At 41.8% G+C, this 26,809-nt stretch overlaps 1 protein-coding gene across 8 annotated transcripts; it reads right to left on the bottom strand.

The window, feature by feature from the left end:
- Positions 1-1,796: 1,796 nt before the first annotated feature.
- LOC102560770 (scaffold attachment factor B1) lies at positions 1,797-26,677 on the bottom strand. 8 transcript variants are annotated; one of them, XM_019484052.2, is made up of 21 exons: positions 26,417-26,676; positions 24,412-24,499; positions 23,048-23,112; positions 22,748-22,963; positions 21,684-21,746; positions 20,864-20,891; positions 19,442-19,943; positions 18,974-19,023; positions 14,411-14,511; positions 12,494-12,643; positions 12,314-12,393; positions 10,397-10,545; positions 9,237-9,328; positions 8,647-8,753; positions 7,174-7,467; positions 6,108-6,245; positions 5,589-5,631; positions 4,926-5,047; positions 2,686-2,798; positions 2,483-2,537; positions 1,797-2,167 (listed from the first exon to the last, which is right to left on the bottom strand). In XM_019484052.2, exons 1-21 carry the CDS (start codon positions 26,609-26,611, stop codon positions 2,149-2,151), a joined length of 2,670 nt encoding a protein of 889 aa, XP_019339597.1. In that variant the 5' UTR covers positions 26,612-26,676; the 3' UTR covers positions 1,797-2,148. The 8 variants fall into 8 exon arrangements, with proteins under 8 accessions (XP_019339597.1, XP_019339599.1, XP_019339604.1 ...); XM_019484054.2 differs by lacking the exon at positions 26,417-26,676 and adding an exon at positions 26,178-26,287; XM_019484059.2 differs by lacking the exon at positions 26,417-26,676 and adding an exon at positions 26,095-26,178.
- Positions 26,678-26,809: the final 132 nt, after the last annotated feature.

Genomic DNA, 26,809 nt, shown 5'->3' on the forward strand with positions numbered 1-26,809 from the left:
AAGAGGTGCTAGGAACTGCACCTACCATCATGTTTTCTCCTATAAATTATATTAGCCGCAGTGAGCTCACGTGTTTTTTACCTGAAGATCTGACTTGGGAACACATTTGAAATAGATATGACCCAGCCTTTCAAAAGCAAACTGGCTGAATTCAGGTGCCTGGCCTGAGATCCATCCAGGGAACCTAATTTTCACAGATACAGTGCGCAGTATTACATGTGGCGGGGGGAAACACCTGAAAAAAGAAGTCAGCAAATATCCTGGGTCACTGTTGCAAACATAAGCAAAACTTTTAACACAAAGATAAGGATAAATTTTTATGAAGTACTTGGCAAGTTGACTATAGCATGGCGGGGTGGGGGGTGTTGAGAAAGGACCTTTATTTTGGTGGTTGCTGTACAAACAGCCATTTCTTGCCCCGAAAAGCAAACTAGAGACAAAGAGCAGGAAAATGGGATTTAAGTCTTTGGAAGCATTCCTGTAGTTCACAACAGTTGGTTGTTTCATTGCATCTTGATCACTTGGGGAAAAAAATGGAATTGGCAGATGATTTGGCTGGACAGAAGCTCCCAGCTCCTTTTTCAGCTTAATTCAAACATCAAATGTTGGGGCTAGAATCCACTTCCACCTAAGGAAGGTGATTCAGTGAGATCATGCCTGCCCTATTCCATATGCAGTCTAGATGACAAATAACTAAACAAGTGCAACACATCACGCCCAGAGATCACCCTTCCTCCTGTCCATACCATCAACGGGCACATCTACGTTCTATTTTGATTGGACCAGGATGAAAAAGCAGAAGACTGATGCCAAGTATTGCCTTTACTTATACTGCAGGGACAACTCTTAGACCTTATAGATAAGGTCTTTGGTGCCAACTAATTGGGCAGGGCAGAAAGCATGAGCTAGTTAAGTCATTTACATGCACCAGGTTCAGTCAAAGCTCGCCGGTTGTTAGATCCACCTTTAAAATGTCACTGATTAGCTACCAAGCGATATGTGAGCAGCTGTTACTTGAAATGGGTGGGAGGGAAAAGGAAGGACATACACAGCCCAATGTGGCCATCTAGCGGAATCATGCAAAAATGCAGCTTCGAGCCTAAAACAGGCTAGGGGAGAATCTCCCACTGAATCAACAGGGTCTAGTACTTAGCCTTTTCATCATATGTGCTTCAAGACCCTCTGCTGAGGAAGGAAGTATTGCTGTCAGCGAAAATGGCTGCAGAGCTTGCATTTGGTAACAAGAAAAGGTTAATGGGATCAATGGAAATTTCTTCAGGCAACTGAGGGACATTCTCTGAAGACAAAAGGAGTGAGCGAGTGACCCTTTGGGGAAGACGGGAATAATTGATTCATTAATAAGTGCTGGCAGGTTTTAAATGATTCATCTCCCAGAGCTGTAACAGTTGACACTTTTTTGCCCTGTGTCTTGGAACTCACACTGACATGAATGAGAAAGAAAGGCCACAGCCGTGGGTAGCCCCATGGTGACTTAGAAATGGACTGATCCGAGATGAATTAAGAGTTCAATACAAAAGAGACTGGAGAATTCTTTGAAGGCAACCAGTTCCCCGATCAGCGATCACGCTTGCCCTGCAGCTTAATGACCTGTGAAAACAATGCTAGAGCAGCAAACAGCCGCTCTTCACCCGTTTCTTCCAGCAGGAGGTGCTGTAAAACATTTCGACAGTCCGAGGGGGAGGTAATGCCTATTTCAACAAATAGTAATCCTTAAGTTACCCTGATTTTCAAGTATGCTGTCAAAACAGAATTCCGCAAAGACCTTGTAAACCAAGTAACTGTAAACTGATTTTATTTATGGAAAATGGAATGCTTCATTAACAAACATATTTTAAATGGGGTATGAACAACACATTACAAAAACAAATGAGTTCACATTGTATTGAGCTATATAATATGGCAGCAGCTTAAAAAAATTACACTTATGGTAACCCACAAGTTACAGGTAATGGTAACCATGGGTAATAGAATTCACCTCTGTTGCCATCTCACATTAAAAAAAAAATGAAAACACATTCAGTAGTGACGGCTGAAATGGGATCTGTCGGGTCTGTTTGCTCTCTCCTCGCTGGCAAATCCTTCCTCTTGCATTCCTTCTCCATGCGTCATCTGGCCTTGGTTGCCACTTTAAATGAAACTGCCACGCCTAGAAACAGATCCAGACATCTTAGTTTTTCACTGCAACTCTTGGTTTTTTTGTCAGACTGAGGTAAACTCGTGTTGTTTCGTCTCTGCACGATTTTCACTCTTCAGTAAAATGCACTATACAAAAAATCGCGGGGATAGTTCATTACTGTCTTTAATGCAAATGACAAGCCCGGCAACGGAAGGATCTCACTTCGCGTAACTCAATGATTTTGCGCTCTCTCAAGATACTACACTGATCAGTTCTAGCACAAAAAAAAATTAGTTGAAAAAAGGAAGAACGCGAACAAACCAAGTGCTCGGCATAGCTTCTTACCCCGACATGCCTCCCCGATGCATCACATGGCCAGGTCTGCCTCTACCGCCACCACCTGGAAATAAAAAAAAAGGAAGCTCAAACGCTGCCTATTATCAAATCCCCCATATTCTATTTCACCTTATTTGGGATGTTAAGAATACCTCATACATCAACTACCAAAGGGCGAGCAAGCACAATAAGCGACTACGCAGCTGGTGTACCTTGCCATCTCTCATGATCCCGCCCCATCATTCCTCCATCTACGCTGCCCTGCCACGAACGATCTTGATGTCCCTCAAACTTGCGACCGTGATCTCCCCAGTCACGTCCATCTCTAGAACGAAAAACATTTTTTCTGCATATTCCTCATCATTTTGACAGTGCAGGGAGAAGTCAAATAGCCCCTCATTCATAAACACATGGCAGAGCCCCAATCATTCATATCAGGATGCTTAATACACAGAAGGTTACTGAATGAAGGACGAGACCTGCAGCTGTTTGTTGCTTCCCTTCTAAGCTAAACTCCTGGTTGGGTTACAAACCCTCATCTTCACAAGGGGCTAAGGAATTTAACCAGAAAAGTATCTGGGCCCCACTACGCTAAAGTAATTTACCCAGGTATGTTCCAATCCTGTTTACAATGGTCTTCAATTTAATCTACTCTAACAAATAAGGAAATAGGATTTCCTTAATCCAATTTATCCTACAAGGTAAATCTGATGCCTCATGATTTCTCCTCCTAGTACTTAGGGCTTACCATTCTCATCAATCCAAGAATGTTTTCGTGTCCTGTAGCCTAGGTTATTTAAAAGAAATTAAGACTTTTCAGATCTGGATGCATTTTTACTAGCTTGTCGTCCCTTCAGAAAAACAAAGCACTCTTCCCAAGGACTGACAAGGTGTGCCTGCCACTTCACAGGCTGAGCAGAGGGGGCTGGGATTTCAAAGCAGTCCCATGCTGGGTTTTCTGCCAAGATTCTGGTGTCACTTTCATTTAATACAGTTGCAAATCCAGCCCTTTAGCTACAAGCTAGTCCCTCTTCAAAGACACTGTAGAGAAATCAGCAGAGGGAGGGAGCGAGAGGGAGATTCAGAGACAAGTGACAAAGATGATAAAGAGGCTGGAGAACAAGCTGCAGGAGGAAAGGCTGAAAAACCCATACACATTTGCTTTGGAAAAAGAAGATTAAGAGGCATGAGCGAACACTTTCTGAATAGCTGAAAAGCTGCCACACAGAAGGTAGAAAAAACTGCTCTCTCTTGCCACAGAGGGCCAGACACGTGGCAATGGGTTTAAACTGCAGCAAAGCTGATTTAGATCAAATCTCAGAAAAAGCTCCCTTCATAGTGAGAACAGCAGGACAATGGAACGAGCTGCTTAGGGCACTTGGGGAATCTCCTTAACGAGAGGTTTTCAAGAGGAGGATGAATAGGCTTTTAATTGGGATGGTTTAAGAACACAAAATCCTGCGTCTGTAAGAGGGGTTGGATTTGATGACCCTGGAGTACTGTGTGCACTTCTGGTCTCTGCACCTCAAAAAGGATGTAGTAGAATTTGAAAAGGTACTGAGAAGGGAAACCAAATGATCAGGGGTATGCAGCAGTTGCCATACTATGAGAGACCAAAAGGACTTGTCAGCTTGGAAAGGAGAAGGTGGACGGGGTATGATACAAGTCTATAAAATCCCGAAGGGTGCTGACAAAAGTGAACAGGGAACTGTTATTCACCAAGTCCCAGAATATTAGAAGCTGGGGGCTGAAACAGTGAAATTAGTAGGAGACAGGTTTAAACCTAACAAGAGGAAGTACACCTCTGTATGCAGTTCATAGTTAAAACTCGTGGAACTTATTACCAAGGGAGGCTGTAGAGGCAGATAGTATAGCCAGGTTAGAAAGGGACTAAACAGATTGACAGATGATAGATCTCTTAATAGCTATTAAACAGAATACAGATCAGAGATGTGTCCTCTGGCATCTCTAAACTAATGATGATGGATGTGGGGAGGGTAAGCAACAGGGGATGGATCACTCTAGATATACCTGGTTCAATGCTCTCTCTCTAAAGCATCCACTCCTGCCACTGACAGAGAGGATACTGGGTTGGATGGTCCACTGGTTTGGCCCTGTAATGTTTCTATGAGGTTGCTTCCAATGTTGCAAGTCTATGAATTTCAGCAGTACCAGCAAGACAATTAAAAAAAAAAAATCACCTCTATAAGAGAAAGCCTCACAAGAGTTGAAGTTACAAGCAAAGCATTTTGCACAGCAGCTCCTTATTACAGACCTTCACGATGCACAAAGGAGCTACATATGTAAATTCATTGCCTGCTTGGGAAGGAACAGACCTTTGATGAAACTATCTGGAGAAAGAATTTACACTTGTGAACCTCCATCCCACTGTCACTCTTTAGCAAGTTCATGAAGTGCTGGTGAGTGATGGCCCTCATTTCCATATACTAACCGGGACTGCGGGGGCATCCCTCTCCCTTCACTCATTCTTCTGTCAGACCCGTAGCTGCCCCAGCTGTCCCGTGAGTCCCGTGAATGGCGGTCTGGTCCTCCGTGCCGCTCATCCGGATAATGCTGAAAGGCAAACGGCATGTTGAAACTGACTGTTGACTTGGTTAGTGCTAATCAAAACTTACCCCATTTAATAACTCATCCATCAGCAGAGGGCATTTGAGGAGAGCTGGATACTGTAAGACTCATCTATGAATCTTACTACTTGGGTTATCTTTTGGAGCAGTAAATTTTCCTCCAAACGACTTTCAGCAACTTTCATTAACTCCATATTGGCTCACAGTATCTTGATCACTGCTTTGTGGAATTCTTCCAATGACTGACTTTCTCACTTGTACCCCTGCATACCTGCACAATATCCGTCCACCCTCCCTTTTGCAAGTTTATAACTTGGACATACTTGCTAGCTGTACTTATAGGGCCAAAGTAAACACCTGTGACAGATTTACAATAAATACATTGTTCTTAAAAAAAAAATAAAATATAACTTTACAAGGGGGGGTCTATTTTTCTACATCACTTACTTCAGTGATTCGTCACAGGAAGTCAGTTTGTAAAAATTAAACCATTCTGTTTTTACAGATTCTGTCCAAACACAACTCACCTGTCCATCTCTCTCTCCCATCATTGTTCTGGATCCTTCTCTCCTGTAAAGGGAACAATCTATGTCAGAACCTTATGGTAAAATTAATAATACAGCAGTTTATGCTAACAGTTGAGGGCAGGATTTCCCCACTGTGCAACAAAGCTGTTCCCCTCTGGCTTCCACAGCTGCTCAGTGAAAAGCAAAGCTCACATGAACATGCAAAACCCACAAAGCACTCCCACCAGTTAGAAAACCAAGCCAGTCCAAAGACAACATGACAAACAGAATATGCTATTTCACCCTTATCTCAGTTATACACTAACATGAGCTCTTTAAACACATCGTGAATCAGGAAACTGCAACACCAGGAATCAGCATGTACCAATGAAAAAGATCAGTCAGACAAGGAAACATCAAGGACTCTTAACAGCAATGCATTTAGGATTTAGCAAACAAAAAAACCAACACAGAAACATGCCCTTTGAAGTACAACGTTGCCTTCTGGCCTCAGGCAGCGCAGGGAGACAAGGCACTAACCTGTCTATAGAATGGTCTTGGTAACGGCCACGATCCCTGTGGTCAAAGTCATGGAAACGATCTTGGCGGCTGAAGTCAGAGTGGTATCTATCATTCATTGCCATTCGCTTTGCCTCTGGCCAGTAAGGATCATCCCGCCTTGTAAGAAAGTGAATGTCCCAAACAATATTTTAGTCAAGACTAACTGACTTCTTTTCTGTTCTTCCCTACCTGATCTCGACTGGTTGCTTTTCCCCCCCCGCGATAACAAGCAGAACTATTAACAGCTCGAATGATTTTCTTTCATCAGAAAGAGAGCGACATGTAAAGAGAAAAGAATACAGCAGAGCAAAGGCAGTGTAAGTGCAAGTAAATTAGTATAAATGTCATTCTCGTATTTAAAACCCCCAAGTTCATCCCATTTCTAGTCTCTTAAATCTCACTATAAAGTAAAATGTTCCATTTCTATTCTGCAGCATTTAAGACACTGATTTGATAATTAATATACCTGGGTTTCAGGAAAAAAGGACTGCTATATGTTAAACCATTATCAACACCATCTCTACACCAAAAAAAATCTGTGTGTACTGACACTAGAAAATAAATATTTTATTCACCCTGTGAATAAAATATTCACCCATCTTTAAGTGGACAAAATGACCACAGAAAATCCTCCCAGTCTATTTTTCTCTGTTAGAGGCCCCAAAACAGATTACTTTAATCCTAGAAGCCACAAACATGGGACTTTCAGCAGCACCTGGAGGGAGTTACAGCCTGAAATAAGGTTTCTTTTGTGACTACATCCATCATTAGAGGTGCTTACTCTAAGCTATCGGCATACAGTGGCATGACTAAATAAACAGTTCAATGTCTTTTTGCAAGGCTTTAACAGTGACAAACAGTCACACATTACTGCCTACAATCCAGCAGGGTGCAGGAAATCGAGAACCAGAAGACTTAATACCCCTCGTGGATGACCATTTCCCTACCCAGCTCTCTTCATGGTTTGGGGGTCTCTCAAGGGTTTTAAGCTTTCCCACCTACACCAGGGAGCTAATGATTTCTCCTCTGCATTTGCTGCTTTCACCTTCCATCGATGTCGTATGGTCGCCTCATCGCAGATCGACGTTCCTGCTCATAGCGTAGCTGCTCATGCTGACGTCGCAGCTCTTCTCGCTCTCGCTGGATGCGATCTTGTTCTCTTCTCCTCTCATGTTCAATGTGCATTCGCTCTCTCTCCAGGCGCTCTCTTTCCATCCGCTCTCTTTCAAGACGCTGCCTTTCAATTTCTAGTCTCTCGCGAGCAATCTCAAGCCTCTCTCTCTCCTCCCGTTCCCGGAGGGCTTGCAGGTGTTGCTGTCTCTCCCGACGCTCACGGGTGCTGTTCATACAGAAAGATGAAAGGCTTAGAGATGTAACCCTTCAGCACAGAAAATGAACTGCAAAACAAAAAACTTAGAGCCATAATAATAACCAATTTGTGTTGACTGTTTCTTCTGATCAGACACAGGAGTATTCAGCATCAAGGAGGAATCTGCTCCTTCAACTCAACTCAGTTACGTTGCCTCTCCCAACATGCATCCTTGAAGGCAAACACAGCCTTGCTGATCTAAATGTTAAGTGTGCGGCCATATGATCCTCACCCCAAATGCCCCAAGTTCATTTCTTCTGCTCCTAATACCATAGAGAGACTCTCAAAAGGTGGAAAACTGGGACTGATTAGTGAGAAAGCTGCAGAGGCTCAGATCTGCAACATCAGTCTCCATTCAAATTCTCAATGTTAGAGGGTCAAAACCACATACAGGGTCTTTAGGTCTGTAGACAGATATTAACTCTCTAAGATTTATCCATAACCAGGCTTGATGACTTATGAAAATGTTTCTCCCTTGCCCACAGCTAACTTTTTTTAGATAAGTTATGAGGTCTGCAAAAGCAGAAGAATGATTTAAAATTAAATTCAAACTAGAAGCTTAGCAAGAAATTTAGATGTGGAATATACCACCTGCATCCTTATACACAACACTAAAAGATAAGAGAAGCAGAGAAATATGTTACTGTCTGTACTAGGTCTCTATCCTCAGATACAAAGAATGCATTTTTGAGGAACAATCAGTAAAGCACTACAGAGATTTATTCTATATTGAACCAGAGACCACCCTGACATTCTTGAAAGCACTAAGCTGAAGGACAGTTTTAGGGGATTTTCTTCTTCCCCATGTGACTGTGCGTGCCTTGGGCTAAGGGAGGAGAGTATATTTAATAAATATGAAAAAAAAACCCTGAACTTACGTACAGAATAGGAAGTAAAAGAGGAAGACAAATCTGAGTTGTACTTTCCTTATGTGATCTCAACCAGTGCTTTCTAGACAATTCTAGGGCTTATGGCATCATGCTGTGTGACCTGAGAGCAGGTATCAACACGGGCTATTCTCAGTAGAGAAAAAAATAGGTTTACTTAAAATACCAACTATGAATTGAGTCATCCCTGTTACATGGCTTTAGGTGAAGACCAGTCACCAAAATCAGAAAAGGAACAATGTCAAAGCAATCTGCTGCTTACCGGCGTTGTTCTGCTTCTCTCATTTTCCGCTGTGCTTTAATTTTGTCGAATGGCACAATACTTTGCCTTTCTCTGCTTTCTGATTTGCGGTCCTGACTCTTAATGCTCTGTATTTAAGATAAAAACGGATAAAAGCTTAGCAGATTGCCGTGTATAAGAGCATGACTATGACAAAACGCTCATAACATTGTCCCCTCTTTTCACAGCTGTTATCTATTGAAGCTTAGTCCAGGCATGGATTTAAAAAAAAAAAATCACTGTTCCTTTTATCAGTGCAGAGATGATCACAAATAACAAATAGAAGACTTAAATGCCAACATTTGTTCAGCCTGACTACAGCTTGGCCTATGGCATCAGCCATCTGGAAGCTATTTTACTAACAGGACTACTGAACACAGGGTGCAGAAGCTGTAACTGGGCAAATCTAGTAGAAAAATAAGTTCCAGAAATCAGAACATATTTTTAGTTTCCTCCCATTCCTCATCCTAAGAATATCTTATGTGAAGGTTTTCAAGTTCACATCTTCAGTGATCACGCAAGGATACTATAAAGGATCATATGTGGTCCCTGTATAGGGACATTAAACTTACTCTTTCTTTTGATGAAGTTGAAGTTTTCACACTTATAACAGGTTCTCCTTTGGATTTATCCATTACGACAGTCCTCTCAGTTCCTTTACTTCCTACAAAAAACAGAAAAATAATATCAGAGTATGTAGCTTGCAGAATGGGCCATCGCTTTCAGTGACAGAAGCTGCCCTGCCAAAAATTAAAATTAACATTTAAACCTCTTAAATGATGCTATGTCAGAGTAATTCAAATCTCTGTTCCTCTTGTATCAAAGTAAATCTTTACTCCACAAACTGAGTAGTACTAGTAGCAGTGGCTTGGATATTACTCGATTAATTCCACAGTCCGTTTATAACTTCCGATATCTAACGTGAATAAGATGAAAATGAAACACACCTGTCAACATAACCAGCAACATTCAATCTTATAATGAAAATAGAATCCATACAGATTGCAATTGTCAGTGTTCACCCTTTTCTACTAACAAGTCATCATGGATTTACTTAATGTTAGTCTGACCTAGTAAACCACCCAGCCTTGTGTATTAGATACACAGCAGGAAGACAAAATTAAATTAAAACAAACAAAAAAAAAACCAACCAAAAACAAAGCCTCATTTTCTTCCACTGCCCAGCATTTACTATGGTTTTAGAGTGAAGCAGAAGTCCAGTCTGACAATTTTAACTGGAGATCCTTTTCCTAATTTTATTTGCTTTTTTCTTCTCCTAAACCTACAAGGCCAAGCAATGCTTGTTTCCAAGTTCTATCCCTTAAGGGGACCCAACAGATGCTAAGGTTAATAAGGAGAAAAGGTACCTGCTATTATAACCACTTCACATATATGTGAAGTCTTATAAAAGATCTTATAAAAGATATCAAATTCACCCAAGGAACCTTGTCTGCCACTTCACATAGATGCACCCAATGCCCAAACTGCTCTAATTTGATTCACAGATTCTGAACAGAATACCTTCAAATCTCCTCATCTCATCACCCATAATAATGCCCAAAATTGTGTAAAAGCTGGAAGTCAGGAAAAACAGATGAAGAAGAATATGGCTTTGCCCTTCACCTGAGAATCCAAAACACTTTGCAAACAACTGTTTGTTTGGGAAGGCACAACTCTAAGCATCCACATGAATCACGCTGGTTCATCTATAGCAACACAATAGTTAAATTACCGGTTTTGGTAGCCTTAGGTTGGTCTGAAGACCCCAATTTCAGATCATCTTTATCTTTTCTTTCTTTTTCATCTTTTCCATCTTTCTCTTCTGTTTTCTTAGCATCATCTTTTTGGTCAGACTTCTCATCTTTTTTAACACTACCAGACCTACAGAGAGATTTTAAAGTTGGAGGGGAAAAGAGCCAGCAACACACTGACAAAAAATGGCAGCAATGTGCAGAAAGTCTGAGCCAGAAATAGACCAATATGGATTTCCTTCTGCACATAAAACGCTGGCTCAGGAACTTGGGCCAAAAGTTGCCATATTGAAAATGCTCATTCCTTTGGCATGAAGCACAAAGAGATCAGAACATAGTGTACAGCTTCCATAAAGCTTTGGCCTTGCATGATAACTGCAATGCACACGAAAGAAAGTTCTCAGGCATGCTGTGGGTTATGTCCACTAAATACAAGGCAATTACCCTTGTATGTAGGGGTTAAGAAAACCTCTCCCAGAATTAGTTTCTAAAGGCGAAAACCTGATGAAGCAAAGCCATACAATTAGTCATGCATCTGACAGGAGTCTACTTCAAGAAAATATGTGAAGTAGGGGACTCAGCTGAACCTTTCTGGCTGGTACTCAGCATTCGGGAAATGAGAAGCAGCATGGCACTGAAGGAGAACAAATTCTGGGAACAGAGTCCTGAACATCTGAGCTTCAACTGCTGGTAATCGTATTAGTAACACAGAACCCAGCTGCATGAGGGGAAGATACTACACCAAAGCTCTAGCAAGCAACCAGATTGATCCTGGATCAGAACCCTGGAGAGGCCTTCAGAGTATGTCTCAGACATTTAAGTGTTGCAGGCTTTACAGCAGAAGGGTATAAGCAAATGAAAGGCCTCTAAGCAAATATAGAACATGCCTGCCTAACTTAATAGATGCAACAGAAATGCTAACAGCAGAAGATTTTGCAGTACGGGTCCAGAAAGACCATGTAATTATGATTAAAATGGCAAGAAAACCCCAAAACGAACTGCAAAACTGAACTTAGGTATATCTGATAGGGACTCAAGCTAAAAATGCATGTATGGGGATGTTGACATTTAAGGGAAATAACCAGCTGGATCTCTCATCTCTTATCATAGTGACAAACAGGACACATCAAAGTCTAAACAGGTGATCTACGGTCAAGACCATCTAGGGAAGCTAAATCAGGGATGTGTGTGTTTTTCGGTTTCTTTCCCCTCTTGTTGTCAATGTTGTTTTCAGACACTGCAGTGCCCTCCTCATCCCTCGAATGATGCAAATTTGATATGTGATTGCATACACTAGTACTGGAAATCTGTTTAATGTTTAAACACCAAAATATAAAACCTCAACAGATTTTTAGATAACCCTATCTGTGGCTCACATCCAGGTTCCCATATTGGATAGTTACATAAAAATCTGCCTCTCAAGCTGCAGAGATCTGCAACCAAACAGCAATTAGATGATATAGGGTATATGTTATTATATAGATATATGTTATATATACATGTTATAGGGTAATAACTGATGACAAGAGAAGGACCAAATTCTGTTGAAGCCCCTCTAAAAGATTAAAGGTCTTTTCTGCTAACATGTTCTAGTGGGGTAATTGCTAACGTTTCCATTGGCCTCCTTTGATTTAAACTGAAAATCAAAAGGCCAACACAACATAAATGGAAAACCTACTACAAAATAAGGTGATTGTATCACAGAACTCCTCTTTTAATGGCATGCAACCTACTTTTTAATAAATTCAGGTATGAAATGTTTACATCTCTTACTCCAGTTTTTATTAAGTATACACCATAGGAATTTCTTCACCTGGTTATTCTTCTAGACAAAACAGCAAACACCCCAAAACCAGAACACGTTTCATTTCCAACATAGGGAATCTATAGAATAATACCTTTCGCTAACTCCTGTTTCCTTCTTCACTTCGCTCTCTTTTTTTTCGGCTGGCTTTTTCCCAGCAGGTTCATTTTTTGCCTGAAATTGTATGAAAAAACCCCAGGTAAAACAGAAATTCAGTAATGTATGTTCCAATAGCAGATGTGCTTTTATTTATTTTTGGAGAATTTCCACTTACTTTTTCTACAGAGATTATTTTCCCATGTAACTCTGTTTTGTGGAGGTGAGTAATACATTTTGTTGCCTCCTCAGCTGTAGACATTGTAACAAAACCATAGCAGCGAGCACCAGGGCTTCGAGCATTGGTCACCACCTTCGCACCAACCACCTTAAGGAGGAAAAACAGATATACAATTCTGAGATAAGGAAACAACAACACGTGCAGACTATTTAAAGACATGAAATGTTAAATGTCACTCTCATTCTACTTTAATGCTGCCTCTGATCAATGAAACATCAGTTTTCAAGTGGCCAACCACTTGCAGGCTCAAATGGTGAAAAGGAGACACAAAGCGAATTCTGTTCAGAAGACAATTAGGACTTCCCTCTCTCGAAGTAGCATCTTGCTGAAGAGTGATACGAGGAACGAGTGCCTAAGGCAAGTTAACTCAGTTCCTGCCCATGTCGGTTCCACAACAGCCTGCTGAGATGAGCTCTACCTTCAGTAATGCAGCTTTACTAATCATCGGTAATAGTACTCCTACAACGCTAGCCATAACATTTACATTTTCGAAAACAATTTGATTTGAGAGACAAAGTGTTCACCAAAAGCAGGGAAGGAAATAAGAAAAAAAAACCCCCAAGATGACATAAAAGTATTTCCATAAAAGCCATTTATGCAGAAAGAATCTGTAAAGCAGAATTCATAATGAAGGGAATAATTCTAATTCACATGGGCTCCAGATTTTGAGGGACAGCTGGAAATGCAATGTATTTCTAAATAGCACATTTATTGCAGGTGTACCTTTTACCTCCTTGTAAGTTTAACTCTGCCTAGAATCGCTGGCTGCTTGCAGATGTCAAAGGAAAAAAACCACTGCGCTTTACTGGAAGCAGCAGTGTTACTTCAACCCGGCTCCATGGCATCTGTATAGATTGGACGTTTCAGCTCAGCTTTTTGGAGCTTTTATCTAAAGCAGATTCAACCAGCTATTAGATAAAAGTGCAAAAAAAGCACCTGATCTATACATACGCTGGGTGAGCTGGATCCAACTAACGTGGCGCTGCCTCTTCTGGGCACGTGCTGGAGCGTGCCGACTTTGAAGTAAAGCACTGTTTTGTTTTGTTTTGTTTTTACATCTGCAAGCAGCCACTATTCCAAAGGGGAACAGGGTTCCTTTGTTTGAATGACAAGAAACATTTACAGATTATTCAATAAGAGGCAAATATTAATGAGGTTGTTGCATGTATTTTAGATTTGTGCTTTTTTAGGATTAGCCCCTCCCATATCACCAAATTAAATTCTGGATTGATCAGGTGAGCAAAATAACTGATTTCTGTTTAGCGACAGTTAACATGGTTTTGCATAAAATAGAATAAAGCCATGAGATTCAAAACACAAGTCTAGAGCTGTGCGGAGCTTAATTTGTTTCATTTATCATGACCACCATTAAGGTTTTCATTACCTTTCAAGGTAAGTTTGCAGTAACCAATAACAAGCTTTTTCACGTGTCAATATTGGCAGCCATGTTACCTTTAGATAAACCAATGTTTGGACTAATCTCCATTTAGAGATCTACTCTTCTTAAATAATCTATCAGAAATAAAGTTTGTAATTTAACGTGCAATCTACTTCCATATGCATCCCTGCATATTTATGAGCAGTCTATTACAACAAAACAACACAGGAAAAGTAAATGTATAACAAAAAATTACAAGCTTACATGATTCAAGCAATGTATTGGAAAGACGTTTCTTCTAAGGGTGAGGAATGAAATATAAAAGCTTAAATACAAATGTACTGTTGTATGGCTGCTGATTTATTGTTATATACGCTCCAAAAATATTTTTTGGTAATCTGCATTTTCAGCTGCGGTTACTGGAAGTTAACAAAAACCATTCTAAACAGCAAGAATAAATGGATTACAAACCTTACCTTTCCATATTTGCTAAAAAGATTCTTCAAATCTGTAGCTCTGGTGGTGGAAGCAAGTCCACTCACCCAAAAGTTTCTACCAGAGCTGCTAGTAGTGCGACCTAGTTTAAAAAGACAATAAAACATTTTTGAAATAATGAGTTAAGTTTACAGAAGCAGCTCCATAAGCACCACGTTCTGTAGTCACAGATGAAATGAAAAAAAGTGAAATACTTACCTCCACTGATTCACATTCCTGAAAGTACTTATTAAGTGTAAGTTCCAAATTTTTAAAATTAAGACAAAACTATAGGCTTTGACACTCATAGTGAAAGCACAGCACGTTATTCAACACAAAGAATTGACGCCCATTAACACAGAACAGTTACCGATCTTACATACCCGCAGTAGGTAGAGGAGCTTTGTATGGAGGTCCACCACTTATGGCCTGCATACATAATCTTTTTGACTGTCAGGTCGGTTGGGTCACACCTGCTCCTGCACAGCTTTATAACCCCCCACTGTTCTCTCAGTTCCTTCGTTACTTCAGTCCCAAGCAGCCATGGGATTCAGATGAATGGGGATGAAAAGCAGATCTGGGGATCCACCCAATGGTCAGCATGAGGCATGTAACAATTCTTTCTAAAGTGTATGTACATATGGTTTTCAGTCCGCTAATGGTGATCAGACAGTAGAACCTCCAGATGACCGGAAGGACTGACAAGTCCTAGTTCCAGCTAATGAAATACGATTTGCAAAACTGGCCTTTGATAAAATTTTTGAAAGTACTCAAGTCAATTGTTAAAAATGGAAAAAGTGTCTTTGAGCTACCAAAGCTAGGTCATAATGCTTCCCCAGTAGGGCCGTGCGAGGCTTTGGACCGGGCTTCAGATCCAGAGAAGCTTTGGACGCTTCAACATCCGTAGCAGCATGTCCGGATCGAAGCGCTAGCTCTGTTAGGCTTTCCAAAGCGGTTCAGAGCTTCCAAACCGCTTTGGAGATCCGGCCATAGGATATAATGGGGAATCAATGAAACGTCTACAACTTCGTCGTTTTTTGCCTGATTTGGATAAACTTGCAGGGGTGGTAGCCTCTGGTGAGGGCATAAAGCCTGCCAAGTTTCAAGAAGATTGGTGCAGGGGTTCAGGGGGAACTGCATCCCAAATTCGCGAAAGCAAAACTCATGTCATGTGCACGTGTTAAGCCACAGTGGGATCAAAACTGCAGGGGTGGCAGCCCCTGCTGTGGCCACAAAGCCTGCCAAGTTTCAAGGTGATAGGTGCAGGGGTTTTGGGGGAACTGCACCTCAAGCTGCTGACACGCAAAACTCGTGACATAGATGTCCGTGTGTGTGTTAAGGCGCAGCGGGGCGAAAGCTGCAGGCCTGTCAGCCCATGCTGAGGCCACGAAGCCTGCCAGCTGTCAAGGAGATAGGTGCAGAGGGGTTCTGGGGCCCTGCACCCCTAGCTGCTGATAAACAAAACTCATGATATGGGTGCTTGTGCAACTGACTGTCTGTCTTGGGACAGCTGATTATCTGTATTTCCTCTCCTTAGTCTGTGGTTTTGTAGGTGTTAATTGTTCTTCGTTAACTCGTTATGTAATAGCTAGGTACTGTGTATCCAGCTGGTCCCTGAGTGAATCATGGTTAATTGGTAAGTGGTAACTCAGTAGCTTAGCAGCCAGGCCTGCAGCAGCTGCACCCCCCCCAAGACAGACAGTTGCATAAGCACCCATGTCATGAGTTTTGCCTGTCAGCAGCTAGGGGTGCAGGGTCCCAGAACCCCCCTGCACCGATCTCCTCGACAGCTGGCAGGCTTCGTGGCCGCAGCAGGGGCTACCATCCTTGCAGCTTTCACCCTGCTGCACCTTAACACGAGGTGTCACCCATGTCACGAGTTCTGCTTGTCCACAGCTTGAGGTGCAATTCCCCCCAAACCCCTACACCTATCACCTTGAAACTTGGCAGGCTTCATAGCCTCAGCAGGGCCCACCACCCCTGCAGTTTTCATCCCCCTGTGGTATAACACATACACGACACAAGTTTTGCTTTCAAGAATTTGGGGTACAGTTCCCCCCAGACCCCTGCACTGATCTTGAAACTTGGCAGGCTTTATGCCCTCAGCAGAGGCTACCATCCCTGCCAGTTTAATCCAAATCAGACAAAAAAACCCAACCAAGTTATAGATATTTCATTGATTCCCCATTATACCCTACAACTGGATCTCCGAGGTGGCTCCGAAGCTTCAGAGCCGTTTTGGTGGGATCAAAGTGGGAACCCGGTCCGGAGCTCCAGATTGGATCCCTGGCATCCGAAGTGGATCCGGATCGAATAGCTGCCAACTCGCACAGGCCTATTGCCCAGGGTCTAAGCTAAGCCCCCAAATGCTGCCAAGCAGATTCTCTAACACACGAGTATTTCTGAAGCATGCTAAAAAGGTTATTCATACTCTAGCTGAGCAGGCACCAGTGGTAGAGGGAAGGGATGTGTGTGATAGTTGCTAACAGGTTGCACTGGATGACACCACTTGGACTCATTCATATTAGCAACCATACTGTGGCAAATGGATTCAACTGCTACTCAGCTTGGAGACAGAAATACCTTGGAACTGAATGTTCCTTCCAGTTTCTACATCAAATAAGGCATCTTTACTTAAAAGGTCTCCCCCTTCTCTTCTATGCCTTGGGAAAAAAAAAAAAGGTCTCTTCTTACAAAAGCATTCCTTTTCAATGGGATCTCAGTTCAAACAGGAGGTCTGCATTGCATATGGTCTGTCAACCATCTGAATGAATATCCTCGATCCTGAGTTTGGTAATAAATTATGTCAGCAACATATAAAAATAGATCTTAAAAAAATCAAGCAGCCAATTCTGTGTCAGTCACTCCAGCAGCCTCAAGAATTTTTGGACTAATGTGCATATTCCATTTAGGTGCAAAGATAATTTTCTGGTATATTGATGAGTTGGCTTCAGTGCTAGGGGTAATGAAATCTGCCTTATCTTCCTTCTTCTATGTTGTCAAGGCACGTCTTCGAGAATTCTCCAGCCTGAGCTTAGACTAACCAACCTCAACACTCTGTTTGGGTGAATTGACCAAAACATTTTTGGTTTCAAGTTTAAATGTCAAATTTTGTCACACTAGTAGATTTAAAAATGTGTTCCTGAAACTAGTGTCATACCCCAAGAGAAAACCTGAAGTTTTGCTCTCACTGGACAAGCACAGGCCTGTTTTTCTGTTAACCGTTTAGACAAGCAGTCACAGGTGTATCCGTAACTTATTTTGAACATCATGACCACAATGGGTAAGTTCTTCTGGAGGAACAATGTGCTGGTACATGCTCCAGGCCAGAAGAGAAGGCATTTATTATTGGAAATTAGACAGGTTTATCAGAGAGGAGCTGCACGTGTGGAATAAAGGTCTGAAAGTAGAAATTCTTCAGCGGCTACCTGTGGTTGGCTGAGTACCGTCTTCTACAGTAAATCACCAAACCACTGTTCTTCGTAGTTCCATGGGAGCTTGCCATCAAACAGGCACCATTTCCAAAACTTGACTTCAGAGAGGAGAGGAGGCCCTCACTGTTTAGATTACAAAAATGCATCTGCCAGAATCTGAATTGTAAGAGATGCAATTTTTCAGATGCGGATTTCAATAGTGACAAAAAAGCTCTGCAAACTCTCCAGCTGGGATAATGTTAACTAAACATGTGCAGAGTGATGTCCAGAATGCAGCTCTCTTACAAACATAATACTCCAATAGTGTCTTTTAGGCAGATGTAATCTGGCATAGACCATTGAGTTTAGGCTCAGTTGTTAGATGACAGAAGACCAATGCAGAGTCAGAAAAAAAACCCACGTAAAAGAATAAGAGGCTGCCAAAACAGAAACACTCATTTGCTCCCAATATTAAGACATTTGGAGCGCTACAGGTTAGCAGCCAGAGGTTGCCAACTTCCATATTTGTGGGAGATAGGGCAGAGTATTGGAGCTGCAGCTGAGCAAGGAGGGGGGAGAGAGGAAGGCAAGGCCCCAGCTGACACTGCTTGTCAAAACATTCCAGTGAGCACATGAAGTATAGGTTGGACATGGTCAAAGACTGAGAGCTGAGACAGGTTAAAGACTGTCACAGGTGTGCAGTTAAAATATTTAGAGTGAGATGTGCAATTATTACAACCCTTGTGTTTTTAGCAATATAGGAAATGATATACATAAAACACACAATATTCATGCATGTGCTTAGTCTGGAACACTTTACTCGGCAAAAAGTGTTAAGCAGCTGCAATGGCAAGCATACACGCTAAAAAATGGCAACTTTTTCTTTGGAGGCATGCACAATAAGTGATCCTTAGACATGGAATAATCCACTTTCTAAGATTTATTTCTTTGATGGTAACACAAGTTTCCCTGGAAAGGTCTGAATTATAAAATGCATCTTGCTGGCATTTAAAACAATGTTTTTTAGCCAACGTTTTTGAAGATACACATTTAAAATACCCCATTCTAAAAAATGGAAATGAAGTTCTGATATTTAACAAATAAATATTAAGGGTTTTTAAATTTTTTCTTGTTTTTTTAAACGAAACCTACCTTTTTCATCTTTTGACACTGCCTTTGTATCTCTGTCCTCCTCAACTGAGCTAAAGACAAAAATCAGTGTTATTCAATCAGGAAAGAAAAAAAGGTTAAACTCTAAATAATAATAGGTGCTATAATTGAATACCTACCAGAAACCATGTTGTGAAACAGAAAACACACTTTGCAAATTTGTTTTAAGAAATCTGACAAGAAATAAGGGAAGTCAGATTTTTAAATGGACTATTATGTCTAGATGCAAGATTAAAAACAGGAATAATTTAAGATAACAACCTTTGAAGGTTGAGGAAAAGAATCAGACCATCAGTTACAAACTGCACAAGAGGAAACAAAAGAGATTCTTTAGGAATAAGCTACAATTTCATCAGTCTCGCTGGCCAATTGAAGGAAACAGCTTTTTTGCATCACTTAATGACCAATGAAAAAAGATAGCATCTGGTCTAGAACTGAGAAAAAACAAACCTCTTTTTCTGATCACCGCCCTCATTGGTAGAGGACTCTTTAGTAGCGGATGAGTCTTCAGCATTAGCTTTGTCTTCGGGTTTCTTGGCATCTTCTTTACTATCTTTGGTTTCGGCACCCGCGCCTGTATCCGCTGTTTCCCCACTAGAGGCTTCCGGGCCTTGGGAGGCTTTGCTACTCTGATCGCTTACGGGGTCTACTCCTAAACATTCAGAGTCCTCCGGTTTCTCTTCCTCTATTGTCTGTTCACTTGTCTCCCCTTTCGCTACAACTAAACGCTTTGCCTCCTTCCTTGCCACCGCTGGGGCCGATTTGCTGTCCAAAGCTAAGGCCTCTTCCTCCGACTCAGCGGCAGCAAGAGCGTCCTCTTCCTCCGCTAGCTTTCTGCCTGGCACCACGTTACTTCCTTCCTGTGCAAATGGCTGCTCCACTTCGGAATTGTCTTCGTTAAGTGGCTCAGATTTACAAGTTTCCCCCAAAATGTCGAGTATTTTCTCATTTTCTACGGATTTAACAGGAATAGAATGGCACAAGATTTAATCACCAGGGAAATACAGCAATCACAAATGTGGAACTGGCATGGCTGCCACACTAACACCAAGAGACCTTCTAAGCTACACAGAGATTGGAAAACCCTAGTGGACACAACAGTAAGAGCCCTAGGCTAGCTGCTCTCTAACAAACTCTTACGTTAAAGCCCGAAAGCTACACGGAAGAAAAACGCCCCCACAGATTTAATAAAAACCTTCTGGCTGTTCCTTGAAATTCTTCATGAAATTGTTCAGGTTTGGTTCTTCTCTATTTAGCTTCCAAGTCCAAGACGTTTAACTGAATGAATCAATCAATGCACTGAAAGTTCAATGTTCTAATTTCACTGAAATTCTTTTAGCAGAGAGTCCAACATGAAAACTGGGGCATCTTCTGTTGGTGCATGAGTATGTTTGCAGTCCAGAAAGTGAATAGTATTTGTATGAAATTTCCAGGAAGAAACTCTGTCTTCTTTCTTCTGTATCCAGTTACTAATTTTTTTATTTTTTTTTTTAACATTTTAGTCCCCTGTAATAACTTTCTAATGCCTTCTCTGCTCTACAGTTATAGAATTATAGCACTGTGGGATATCACAAGATCTGTTTTACTCGTGGCAATCTCAGTTTAAAAACTAAAAACAATTTGTCTATATCTATTTAGCATCGTAAAGAAGTTTTTAAAATAACTATTACATGTCAGTGAAATATTTCTTGAATGACAGACATTACTTCATAGATCTGGGGATATGATTGGGTTTCCAATCTCTATGACCCTTGCATGATCTGGGTTGTCCACCATAAGAAATTTAATGCAAACTAATGTATTTTATAAAATATCTAGTGGCCTCAATAGAATTAGTTGAAAAGGCAGGATTATATTTTTCTTTAACAGTACCTGGCTCCAAGCATGGTTCCTCCATTTTCTGTAAGGAAAAAAAAAGTGCTTTTAAAGATTTTTTCAATTACATTTGAAAAATAATGCATGAATTTTAAAAGATGTCTAAATTAATATAATTTCAAAGCTTGTTTAAACCTGATTTATCCAGAACTATTTTAAACAAAAGCTAAAAAAGGCTCTCTTAGTTCAGCCATGTCTGCCTGAAGACAACTCAAAATACTACAAGGTACTGATATGTCTCCCATATCAATTATATGAATATCTACAGAAAAAGCAGACTGTGCATTTATACTAATCAGTATAATTCACAACACCAAAGGAGGAAATGAAGGAACATATATGAATAACAAGTGATTAAAGGTATTTTTAAGGAAACAGCCAGGCTATTTAAGTTCTAGTGGTGCTCACACAAGCCAGCAGTTTTCTGACAATTCCATTTCTTTTTAAAAATCAAGCAAAAAAGGATAAATTGGGAAGCCAAAAATAGCAAAGAAAGATTCAGTTCAAATGGCAAAAAAGGTACCAGGTGAGCTGAGAACCCACTGTTCACTGTAAAACTTAAAGAGCTAGTTCGGGGATAAGTCTGAAGTGAGTCAGAAGGCAGAGCAGATGTGCACCTTTACAGAGTAAAATAGATAGATACATCTGTGCATTGTACAAGTAATATAATTTAGGTATTACAGTGCTTAATAGAAATCATAATTGAATTCTAACCAATATAAAAGGCTAGCTTCAGTTCTGTTATTGAGACATTAGCGTAATGAATATTTTTAATATAGTACTACAAAGAATTTACAATACTGAACTTTAAATTTACCTTCATTTCACTCAAGTCAGATGAAACAGCATCTAAGCTGGTTCCAATATCCTCAACATCTTCCTGAAAAATTAAATGAAAAATATTTAATTCCTTAGAAATACTGAATATAGCTTTACTGGACAAACCCAAATGAGAAACAATACTCCTGTATCTGATTTCCTAAGGCAGATAAAAAAGATTTATCAGTATTCAAAGAAGCTCTTGATCCAACCTCAAAATTCTACATAGGAATACTGAGACATGGCTGAGTATCTTAATAGTTAATTAAGGAACTATTTACTAGCAATAAAACATAAATTTATAACACACTTTAATTTCAGATTAGTCTTGTCCAATGGAAATATTTCCCGATCTTTTAAGGAGATTTACAAACATTTAGTAACTTTGTCACTTTTTATTACCTTACTTCTAAGGTTCTAAAGTTAAGTCAGAAGTCTAAAATATATAAAAGACTACCAAATCTGGTCACTTAGTGGTAATGCAGGTCTCAGAAGTAACACACTGGGCCCTTAGATCAGAAAAGTCATCCACCAGTAGGACTCCTAGCTGGGTTAATTTGCAGAAAATCAAAAGTTTTGCCTTCCAAGTTAAGAGATCAGTAATGCAATGTCGTTAACCCTCAGATAGTAACAGTAAAAGAACAGAAACGGCACCCCCAAGATAAGGGAATGGGTAATACTTTGGAAACCTGATGCGAACAAGACATTTAAAGACTCTTTCAACGTCTTTAAACTTTCTTTCTTTCTTTACTGGTAAAGAACATCCAAGTTTCTCATACTGATCTCTGAGTGAAGATTTAAGTTGAAAGACTGCCAAAACAGGACAGGCAAAATCTGAATAAAGCTCGAGTTATACTGCATGCAAACAGACCTAAATATGTTTAGTTAGGATGCTATTGACACAGATAGGGCATGTGTAATGGTAAAGAAACAGACTTCCAACTTACTTCCTTATGTGGAAAGCAAAGAAGTAATAATTTGGATTCTACTGTTTAAATGACACATTTCTAGTGGCATCTTCCTTAATTTCTGAAAACTGTAGAAATACTTCCAGTTACCTACCTCATTTTCTAGCTGATCAGTTAGCTGATCTGGAAGTTCTTTCATTTCTGCATCAGTATTGTCTTTACTATCAGAGAGTGAGTCAAGAATATTATCAGCACTATAATCCTCTCCGCAATCTACAGCGCTGCCATTATCTATTTCAGCTTCATCTAACACACTAATATCCATCATGTCAATATCCTGCAAGTTATCCAAGCTCGCTTCAATATCCTCCTGAAAGAAGAAAGAGAATAGATCTATATTCACTGTGACTTGAAGCAGCACCCTCTTTTTAATCTCAAGCATGATTTCACTTGCCTGTCCATCTCTTGAGTTTTCCTCAAGTCCGTTGTCTTCAACACCTTCGTCTTCTGGCTTTCGCCCTGGAAAACAATATTCTTCAGGTGATAAACATGTCAGTATACACTTTTTGCTAAACTTCAAGTTCCAAGTTCATCATTAAAAAAAAACAACAAAAAACCAAGATCGGATGCAGCAAGCAAATTCTGTCCCTAGGTAAGTGAGACAGTATTGCAACACTAGATGTGATTAAATGATGTCTCCTATCACATCTAAGTGAGCAGTTATGTTTGCTTATACCATTCTCTCCTCCCCAAGACCTCAATATTTAAAAGGATAAAAATAAAAAATATTTCAATATGAAACCTTAAAAAATAATTATTACAGAAGCCTAATGTCACTATTTAAGTCCTATTTGCTCTGGAAAAGATTGATTTATTAACAGTTTACAATTTAGATCCAAATATTGCAAGCAGGTCCACAAAAGACCAAATCATAAAATAAAGGCCATCAGTTTAAAGATCCAGAACATGTTTAAGCCAAGTCTCACATCAGGGAAATATGCAAAGAAATTGCTACTGAGTAAGATTTTCACTTTGTGGTTCTCAGACTTAACCACCATCGGGTGGAAAGGAAGTGGCTTCAAACAACTCTCTCAAAAGCAATGTTTTGAAATATGGCTGATTTTTATACAGGAGCTAAACGAAATTCCAGTAATATGTGCATCTGAATACCCAAGTCAATATTTGAGGCTTTTTCACACAATTACATTCTATTAGTAGTAGTAGGCTACCTTGTCTTTCAGAAAAGGAAGGATTTCTTTGCAAAATGTTGATTCAAATGAAAAATCTCGCATTTTAGGACCACTTTGTTTGCTTGTACTTGCTTAGCGACTGTTTCAATTATCCCCAGGGCTGTACAATTTATTACGTGCAAAATTTCAATTCTGTGATGACAAAGATTTCATCTTTCTAGATAGCCATTGAAACAGCACGCAGTTATGAAAAGAAAATAAACAGCAGCATGGCAACTGAAGATTAAGATTACTGGCAGAGCCTGTAATGGTTTTACATGGCAGCTGTTTGCTCTGTTCCTGGCACAATCCTGTCGGAGTCATTCGTCCTAAAAATACATTTGAAATTTAAAGCCTTGTCCACAATTTTATTGGCGTACCAATAAGAGTTGTGTTTAAACTTATTAATAATCTGTCTCCGCTGGTCAGGGAAAGAGTGATAAGTCTCCAACATTTAGCTGTTGCTGGCATAGTTTTACCAGTAGCATTAACAACGGGACAGCCAAAGTTCAGAATAATGAAAACTAACTCCAAGGAAATAAGACTACATTATAGACGCAACGTACACCTTTCCAGAACTGTTCCGTACCTTTGTTAGTTCTCTTTGGAGTTCTCTTGTTCGTCATTTCTGAAGCCACTGGAATTTCATCAGGCTCTCCTCCTTCCTCTTCAATGGCCTACGGGAGACAGAAAGAGAGAGTCACTGCAATGACAACACTTTGTTGAAGCCATTAACTTGGTATTTTATCTTTTTGTGGATTTACCCTGCTTTCATCCCCCATTATTTCCTCACATACAGAAAAGCTTTGATCCCATAACACACAAACGGTGCATAAGAAGCGATCACGAATTTCAACTGTACCGAGTGCCCAACACTGAGATAGGGAACCAGAGCGCAACATTTACAGTATCTGGGCCGCACTGAAAGAACAGAAGCAATCTGGGCAACAACGAAAGCATTATTTGGCACTGGTGAGACCTCATCTGGAGTCCTATGTCCAGTTTCGGGACCCCCACTACAGAATGTGGACAAATTGGAGAGCCCAGAAGAAGGCAATGAAAATGGTTTTGGGGGCTGGGCCACGTGGCTTAGGAGGAGCGGCTGAGGGATCTGGGCTTATTTAGTCTGGAAAAGAGGAGACTGAGAGGGGATTTGATAGCAGCCTTCAACTCGCTGCAGGGTGGCTCCAGAGAGGATGCAGCTGGACTGTTCCCAGCGGGGGCAGATGATAAAACAAGGAGCAATAGGCTCAAGTTGCAGCAAGAGAAGTTGAGGTTAGATATTAAGAAAGAACTCTCTCACTAGAAGGTAGGAAAGTGCTGGAACAGGCTAATTAATCCAAGGTGTGGCCTCTTCATCCTTGGATATTTTTAAGACCTGGGTAGACAAAGTCTTCACTGCAAGGATACATCTGGGGATAGTCCTGCTTTGAACGGGGGGCTGGACTAGATGACCTCCCGAGGTCCCTTCCAGCCCTAGCTCGCTACGATCCTATGGAAGTGCTCCTCTAGGCACCGGAGAAGAACAACGAAGACAAAGATGCTGGACGCCGCAGCATCCAGCCTACAAAAACGAGCGCAAAACGGTTGGGCGCCTTGGTGTCCAACCTACAAAATCGAGACAAAAGCGGTTGGACCATGCGGTGTCCAACCTACAAAATCAAGACAAAGATGTTGGACCATGCGGTGTCCAACCTACAAAATCGAGACAAAGACGATGGACCACACGGTGTCCAACCTACAAAAAAGAGACAAAGATGACGGACCACGCGGTGTCCAACCTACAAAATCGAGACAAAGACGATGGACCATGCGGTGTCCAACCTACAAAATCGAGACAAAGACGATGGACCACGCGGTGTCCAACCTACAAAAAAGAGACAAAGACGTTGGGCCACGCGGTGTCCAACCTACAAAATCAAGACAAAGATGTTGGACCACGCAGTGTCCAACCTACAAAATCGAGACAAAGACGATGGACCACGCAGTGTCCAACCTACAAAACTGAGACAAAGACGGTCCGAAGCCGCGGCGTCCAACCTACAAAAACAAGACGAAGACGTTGGGCGCCGTAGCGTCAAACCTACAAAAAGCAAGCAAAGGCGGCTGGACGCCGTCCACGTCGTCACCCGCTCGCCAAACCTACGAAAACGAACCGTGGACGACCGGAGAACAAAAACGCACAAGACGAGAAGCGCTAACGACAGCCGACAGCAGCCGGAAACCTCCCCGAACGCCACGCCGTTACGCCGATTTCGCCGGGCGCCGAGACCTCCGAGCACGAGGGTTTGTGCAGGGGCTGCTCGCCGCCCCGCAGACGTCCTGATGCGCCTCCACCCGGGGCTGCGTCCAGACCTTTTGTTCAGGCCGGGCGGGGCTGGGCAGGGCTGTGGAGGCCCCCAAAACCATCAGCACCCCGGGGGGGGGCGGGGGGCAGCAGGCGGGGTGGCGCGGGCCGCGCACAGGCAGCCACGACCCGGGCCCAAAGGAAGGCCGCGGGGGAAGGGAGGGGGAGGGGCGGGTCGCGCATGCGCGCAGGAGCGCCGCCCCGGACAAAGGACCCGGATGTCCCCTCCTTCTCCCCTCCCCCCCACCTTGCGGAGCCGCTCCATGAGGACGCTCTTGTTGCCGCCGGTGTCCAGGTTGCGGCGCTTGAGCTCGGCCCGCAGGTCGATCACGCGCAGCTCGCTCAGCCGCCGGGTCTCAGGCTCCGAGCCCGGGGCTGCCGCGGGGGCTGCGTTCAGAGGCGCGGATTCCGCCGGCCCGGCCGCTGGCTGCGTCTCCGTCATGGCGGAGCGGGGAGAGGCGGGCGCGCGGTGCGCTGTGATCCCACCACAAAATGGTGGGCAGGCCGAGACGACTCAGGGTCCCCCCCCTTCGCCAGCGCGCATGCGCGGAGTGTTTGTGCGCAGGCGCGGAGCTCTACAGACATTCTGGCCCCGTCCCGCGCCTGTGCGGAGTGCGTATGAGGGACCACACAGGAGCTA

This window comes from Alligator mississippiensis, chromosome 16 (genome assembly GCF_030867095.1).
Source record: "Alligator mississippiensis isolate rAllMis1 chromosome 16, rAllMis1, whole genome shotgun sequence".
Classification (NCBI taxonomy): Eukaryota; Metazoa; Chordata; order Crocodylia; family Alligatoridae; genus Alligator; species Alligator mississippiensis.